The 7698-nt window shown below is 38.2% G+C and overlaps 1 protein-coding gene across 4 annotated transcripts in view; it reads right to left on the bottom strand.

Annotated features, from left to right (window-relative positions):
• Positions 1-395: 395 nt before the first annotated feature.
• Positions 396-7698, bottom strand: part of LOC123377537 (P2R1A-PPP2R2A-interacting phosphatase regulator 1-like) — a 36489-nt gene continuing 29186 nt past the window's right edge. For all 4 annotated transcript variants that reach the window (XM_045030579.1, XM_045030580.1, XM_045030582.1 and 1 more), the window contains 3 exons: positions 7489-7553; positions 4186-4282; positions 396-2511 (listed from right to left, as the gene is read on the bottom strand). In XM_045030579.1, the coding sequence (XP_044886514.1) occupies positions 2352-2511; positions 4186-4282; positions 7489-7553 (322 nt within the window). In that variant the 3' untranslated portion in view covers positions 396-2351. The remainder of the gene's footprint in view (positions 2512-4185; positions 4283-7488; positions 7554-7698) is intronic.

Raw genomic sequence — 7698 nt, 5'->3', positions numbered from 1 at the left:
TAGAATAAGCTCTGCATTTTCAGGACAAACATCTCCAGCACACTGAACATGGATAATTCTGGGACAGCATCACATGCATTTTACTTAATATCTAAAGAAGTACAAGGAAGAGACTGTGCTTTTTTCATCTCTTCAAATCACCAGAATCTAGTTTGTTTTTAAATATACTTAATTCTGTCGAGAACTTCCAGTCTGCTGTGTGGGAACGTTGCAGAAACTAGGATAAAGTGTTGTAGAATTTAGGTCCAGCTTGCCAAGAAGAGGATGAAGCACTGATTGAAATAAGCACTTCAGTTGAAGGAAACAAAAACATCAATGCTCCCCTGGTGAAAGTAACAAAAATATGGTTAAAATCCTGGACATAGTGCATGTTCCAGAAGAAACAACAGCTTTACTTATTTTTTCAGTTCTCTTTATTGGCACTTATTTGGAAAACCAGCATAAATATTTAATAGAGAAGAGACATGTTGACCCACACACAATACAACTACTGTAATTACCTTTCTGTTCATGCATCTTTTAAAAGGGTTGGCAATCAGATACTGAGGCCCATTCATGAAAAATGAGATAAGCAAGATAAAAATCTATAATTTTGCCCTTATCACAAAAGAATGAATGCACAGTAAGTCTTTGGCATATGGCTGAGATTATAAAATAAAGCCATGCTGTATTAAAGCAAGCAAGCAGATGTTATACACAATTTTGTCTGTCTGCCATTGGGAAAGGGAAGCACGAGTCTCAGAACTTTATGAAAACTGATCTGTGGAGTAAGGAAGCACAGCTGACAGTTGCAATAATTTAGATAAACATGGAGAGTCAACAATAAGCCATGTTCACAGTGTTTGAGCTAATAGTGAGACCACCACATAGATCCCATATCTCCATATTATACAGGAGAAGTAAGTCCTTAGTCCTCACTCATCCCAGGATCTTCACATCTTCCGTTTCCTAACCTTGTATGCTGCTGCCCTGTCAAAGTTCTGCCTCTGTGAAACAGCCATATGATAGGGTAGAGAACTACCACCATATCTTGTTTTAGGAAAGGCTCACTACATTCAGTGCCCACCTTTAGCCCTGCATTACAGTTTTACTGTTTGGGAAGGAAAAGTTTTGCTTCACTATTAAGCTCTTGGAGACTGGCAGACTCTTGCTTCTGTCTTGGGAGTCTTCTAGGTTTGCTATCATGGTGCTTCTGGACATACTAGCTTCTTTCAAATCCATTATAGGAATTCTCCAACATCTCTAAATTGATCGATTCCACACTTGTGATCAGTAATTTTTTAACTTTATAACATCAGAAATCTCTTTATGCTATGATACTGAGGAAGTGGAGGCTGCTTCTACTGGGTTGCTATTACTGTACAGAAGAGGTTAAAACATGGTATGTGGTCACGTAGCAGAGTTAAACGTTCATGGATTATCACTTCAGTCTGGACATAGTCACTCAGGGTCCCTCCTTAAGGCTTCCTTTCTCTCCAACTAAAACCAATTGTTAAGGCTCTACAGCCTCTAATTTTCTTATCTGAAGCATTTAATTTAGGGATTTTAGCATTTCATGCACTGTCCCAACACACTATTAAAGTTCCTTCTGTGGGAAAACAGTGCTCGGAGAATGCCCATCACTCTAGATAGTCACATAAAGGATACAAAGAAAGCTGGTGATTTTGGCAGGCATTTTTCCCCATGTTAAGTCTGTATTCAGTCACACCAGCAATTATGATTACAAATAAAATGTAACATATGGACAATTCATCTATTCTGGTTCTTTTCATCCAATCAGAACATAACATTGATTAACAGCCGAACAAATTAGGACTTAGGCACCAATTATATTTTGATACCCACATTTACATTTTAAAAAACAGCAAATGAAATACCCAAAGCTTGTGGAGTAAAATTAATATTAATAAACTGATCCGTTGATTAGCTTGATAAAAAATGACAGAATCCGATAAAGGCTATCTGTTACCTCGATCAGCACCATTACAAACTAGTGACAACTGAAAAGATGTAGTTTAAAATGCCTTGTTTCCCCTTGTAGAATAATATATGCATTTGCAATTTATTATGCCAATCAAGAAGATCTATTGTAAGTCAAAACACGTATGCAGATATTCGCATATTAAAGAGAACGTCTGGAGTTTAAACACTAACTGTATTTAGTAAATGTCATACAAATCACTATAAACTTCCTCAAGGAACTATTATGGAAGTTTTCTAGAAATAAAGACATTTCTGGAAGTTCCTATGAGGAACAGGATCAGATAAGAAACTCAGTCACACATTCTAGAACGTTGTCTTGTTGCTCTCCAGCTTGGCTGTTTACCCTTCAGCAGAGGAGTAATAAAGTCTCAATTTGTGGGTAATTTAGCTGAAAAATCTATGGGCTTAAATTGAGATCTGGAATTGGAAAGTGAGGCTGGAGAATCTCTGGTGGTGACAATTTCAGCTGGTGAATCACAGGAAGAGCCAGCACCGCTTTGATTGCCATCAAGAGTACCTGAAGTCAGACTGAAAAAAAGGAGAATGTAACAGGAGGATATGAAAAATACAAGAGCAGCATTTTTTGGGCAATGCATTAATTTAAATAAGCTTATTATTCAACATCTTTAACATATAGATGTGAAACAACTAGCTTTAAACACACACTTAACTGTCTTTTAAAGTGACCTAACTATAGACTCTAATTGTACCTGATTGCCACTAAATAGGGTTTCATGGGACTTACTGCAGCTTGAATTCCAGGAAGGAATTTTACATTTTAAATGACATTAAACAGGTCCTATGGAAAAATAACTGAAATACTGATTGCTTTAAGATATTAGGAACAGGTATATTGCTAATGCAAAGCAGTCTAATTTCCTCAAAGCAATCATCTGCATTTTAATTAACCAAAATGATATTCTAATTCTTACTAAATTTCAGATGTTTAAAATTCTGGTTTTGATTAGCTATTAAGTCACTTTAAAAGCAAATATTAGTCATCTTCAAACAGTTTTATATAAAAATACAAAGAAGTCAACAATAATTTTGCTCTCCAGCCAAACCATAATATTTTATCAAGTAGTTAATTCATTCAGCAGACTCAAAGAATTGCTTATACATTAGAAATGGTCAGGCAGTGGAACATATACAAATAAAGAAATGACAAAGTTTGCAATGAATCATTCAGGCAACTCTATCATCATTTTTATTTTCTATTACAGGAATTCTCAAACTGGGTGCCCTGACAACACCACAACTGCCAGCAGGCTCCGTGGCAATGGCAACTTATACCTCACAATATGTGGTATTAGTAAGGCCCTACTTAACTTGCAATATTGCGGAAATTGCAGATTCCGCACTATTAGGCTTCTACCGCAATTTTGACAGCTGGAGCTCAGTCCCAGGCAGTCGACAGGGAGTCCCCTGGTGGCTGACAGCAAAAAATCATGGAAAAGTAATAATGGACTTTATTGTAAATAATATAGTCCATTATTATTTTCTATGGCTTGTTCACAACTCAGCCACAATTTTTTGATAATCATCCCAAAATTCAAATAGGTGCTTAGGTATTAGGAAAAAAAAGCATTAAAACATATCTACTGATTGCATTTTTTACAGTATATATCATAGCAAAATTATAACTATGTAGGGTTATTACTATTATTTTCTTCTCTAAAAACGTTCAAAACAAAAAACCTTCACTTTCCTTTAAACCAGATGTTCAGTATAATTTGCTGCATAGTTCATTTTCTGTATCTTAGCACAGTCACAGTTCATATGCAGAGAGATCAGACTAGCACTCACCATACATAACTAAGAGCAAGAGAGTATAAAAAAAGTGACAATTTGCATTAATATGCAAAATTAAAAGGCAAATCTTAATATCTGAAGCTATTTGCTCCAAAATAGCCAATCATTGGGGGTCTAGTCTCAAACCCTGCTTAACTCCCATAAATGATAAGCATATCAATAGAGAACAGAAGTCATTTATCTGTTTTTGAAGTCCTTAGATTATAGGCACTGGTACCCAAATATCCAGTTTGTTTGCAATACTTATCTGGATATACTGCAAAAAGCCAAGGCTTATTATATAACACTATTTGACTTCAAGCATGCTCACCCATGCCTGATGTCTAGAAAAAGAGACTGAAAACATTTGAGCAGTTTCTGATGAAAGTTACAAGGCACAGTAATGCTTACCATGCACCAAGGTCTGTCAGATGTGAAACTTCAGGAGAAAGCATGTTAGTAGTTCCTTGAAAAAATCTCTTTGGCTCATCTTCAGTATCCATTTCACCTTTAACAAAACCATGCAATCAGATTTATATTATGCACTAACAGTTAAAATACAACTCTGTCCTGATTTAGAGGGATCATTAGCATAGCCACTTTAGATAAACTTCTATCTTAGATCTGACGCAGATGAACATATAGATTGTGACACATTTATACACACTCTTAACATTCAGATGTTTTCCCCCTTCTCTAAAATGCATATTAATTTGAATTTTCCAAATACACCTCAAGAATGGGTGGGATACAAGTACTTTACTATGCCACAGAAAAGACAGGAGGATCTGGGGAACTACAGGCCAGTCATCCTCACCTCAGTTCCTGGAAAAATCATGGAGCAGGTCCTCAGGGAATCAATTCTGATGCACTTAGAGGAGAAGAAAGTGATCAGGAACAGTCAGCATGGATTCACTGAGGGCAAGTCATGCCTGACTAACCTAACTGCCTTCTATGATGATATAACTGGCTCTGTGGATGAGGGGAAAGCGGTGACGTGTTATTCCTTGACTTCAGCAAAGCTTTTGATACGGTCTCCCACAGTATTCTTGTTGGCAAGTTAAAGAAGTATGGGCTGGATGAATGGACTATAAGGAGTGGTAGATACGCTGGAGAGTAGGGATAGCATACAGAGGGACCTAGACAAATTAGAGAATTGGGCCAAAAGAAATCTGATGAGGTTCAACAAGGACAAGTGCTGTCCTAAGTGTAGGACTCTGAAGAATCCGATGCACTGCTACAGACTATGGACTGAATGTCTAGGTAGCAGTTCTGCAGAGAAGGTCCTAGGGGTTACAGTGGACGAGAAGCTGGATATGAGTCGACAGTGTGCCCTTGTTGCCAAGAAGGCTAATGGTATTTTGGGCTGTATAAGTAGGGGCATTGCCAGCAGACCAAGGGACGGGATCGTTCCCCTCTATTAGACATTGGTGAGGTCTCATCTGGAATATTGTGTCCAGTTTTGGGCCCCACACTACAAGCAAGATGTGGAAAAACTGGAAAGAGTCCAGCAGAGGGCAACAAAAATGATTAGGGGGATGAAGCACATGACTTATGAGGAGAGGCTGAGGGAACTGGGATTGTTTAGTCTGGAGAAGAATGAGGGGGGATTTGATAGCTGCTTTCAACTACCTGAAAGGGGGTTCCAAAGAGGATGGATCTAGACCAGGGGTAGGCAACCTATGGCACGAGTGCCGAAGGCAGCACGCAAGCTGATTTTCAGCGGCACTCACGCTACCCGGGTCCTGGCCACCGGTCCAGGGGGCTCTGCATTTTAATTTAATTTTAAATGAAGCTTCTTAAACATTTTAGAAACCTTATTTACTTTACATACAACAATAGTTTAGTTATATATTATAGACTTATAGAAAGAGACCTTCTAAAAACGTTAAAATGTATTACTAGCACGTGAAACCTTAAATTAGAGTGAATAAATGAAGACTCGGCACACCACTTCTGAAAGGTTGCCGACCCCTGATCTAGACTGTTCTCAGTGGTACCAGATGACAGAACAAGGAGTAATGGTCTCAAGTTGCAGTGGGGGTGGTTTAGGTTGTATATTAGGAAAAACTTTTTCAGTAGGGGGGTTGTGAAGCACTGGAATGGGTTACCTAAGCAGGTGGTGGAATCTCCTTCCTTAGGGGTTTTTAAGGACAGGTTTGACAAAAGCCCTGGCTGGGATGATTTAGTTGGGGATTGGTTCTGCTTTGAGCAGGGGGCTGGACTAGATGACCTCTTGAGGTCCCTTCCAACCCTGATATTCTATGATATTAACCTAAATATAATGAAACACTAACCTCAAAGAATATTAGCAAAGAGACACAGACAATGACAATTTGAAATGCCCAGTGGATTAAAAGTGTCAACCCCATTAACAATTATAAATTTGAACATTTAACTACTACAGATATCGATATTAAAATATTTACCTACTTCTTAGTTTCATTAACTGAGTTAGCAAGTGCTTTGAAAGTCAGTGAAAAATATTCAAATAGTTCTGAAGTTATTGTATCAAGATCCTCTCAAGACCCCCAAAGTAATTTGTAAAACTCCCTCAATAACAATAATTTATTTTCTCATTGAAATCCATTTTGAAATATGTGCAGTTCAAAGGGACTGGGATAAATGAGATGGGAACTTCTGCCAGCAGCAACTTCCAATTCACAGATTCTCTCAGAGAGAGAGAGAGAGAGAGATGCAGCTCAAGAGTGTTTCACACACAACCTGGCCCACCACATTCCCTTCCTTCTATGCAACAATACAGCTTGCTTATCAGTACTTTAAACATGACTTAACGTGCCAAAATGTTACTGTTATGGAAATGAAGGGTGAGAAAGCTTTTAAAAACAGATGCAATACAATGACTGTTGAAATGGAGGCTAAGAAAAGCAAGTGTAGGTGTGCAGATTGAGCCACACCTTCCAAAACTTAAACAACTTCTAAATAAAAACTACAAGATGAGGTGGCTATGCTTTTTCTGGGCATTTAGATGTTGAATTTTGAGGCCTGTAGTGAATCAGAATGCAGAGGTTTGTATACCTATAAAAGGGCTCAAAAAAGAACTAGTAAGTTAATGAAGGATAGATCCATCAATGGCTATTAGCCAGCATGTGCAGGGATGCAAAACCATGCTCTAAAGTTTCCCTACCCTCTGTTTGCCAGAAGCTGGGAATGGGCGACAGGGAATGGATCACTTGATGATTACCTGTTCTGTTCATTCCCTCTGAAACACCTGGCATTGGTCACTGGCGGAAGACAGGATACTGGGCTAGATGGATCTTTGGTCTGACCCAGTCTGGCCATTCTTATGTTCAACCCCTGTATGGTTACCAAGAAAACTGTATGCTTGTGATCTTAACTCTACAGCATCTCTGTGCTTCCACTAGCTGGGACCTTTCTATAAATGAATGGAAGTGTACCAAGAATTCCTTAATTCCTTTATATTAGAGGTCCCATTGGTGCTTTACCAAATGTGTAATCTTGCATCAGTGCATGGGTAGTAGGACAGAGTGACCACTTTAAATTGTAGATGTATTGTATAGTTAATTTTTCAACTATTGTACTTCAACAGCCCAAACGCCCAGCCATTCCTTTATAGCATACCTTTTGCTAAAACTCAATCGTTTCCTAGCAAGTATATCAGTCCAAAACCAGGACTATCAAGAAAGCTATATGAACTATTTAAAAGTTAACAATTAGAAACACATGCTGTACCTTTTCTTTTCATTGGCCCAAGAACACTTGGGCGAATGCAGTGAATAGGACTCTGACTTCTCCTGCTAAAAGAGTATAAACAATATATTGGTAAATAACTGGCATAAATAGCATGGAAAACAACTACAAGTGAGCAACAAGCATATTCAGTGCAAGTTGCTCTGTTTAAGAGCAAACGCCAACATAAAGGGAAGTAGACAATAAGACTGG

This window comes from Mauremys mutica, chromosome 9, assembly GCF_020497125.1.
Source record: "Mauremys mutica isolate MM-2020 ecotype Southern chromosome 9, ASM2049712v1, whole genome shotgun sequence".
Lineage (NCBI taxonomy): Eukaryota > Metazoa > Chordata > Testudines > Geoemydidae > Mauremys > Mauremys mutica.
The sequence above is the reverse complement of the archived record's forward strand: the minus strand, read 5'-3'. Positions and strand labels throughout refer to the sequence as shown.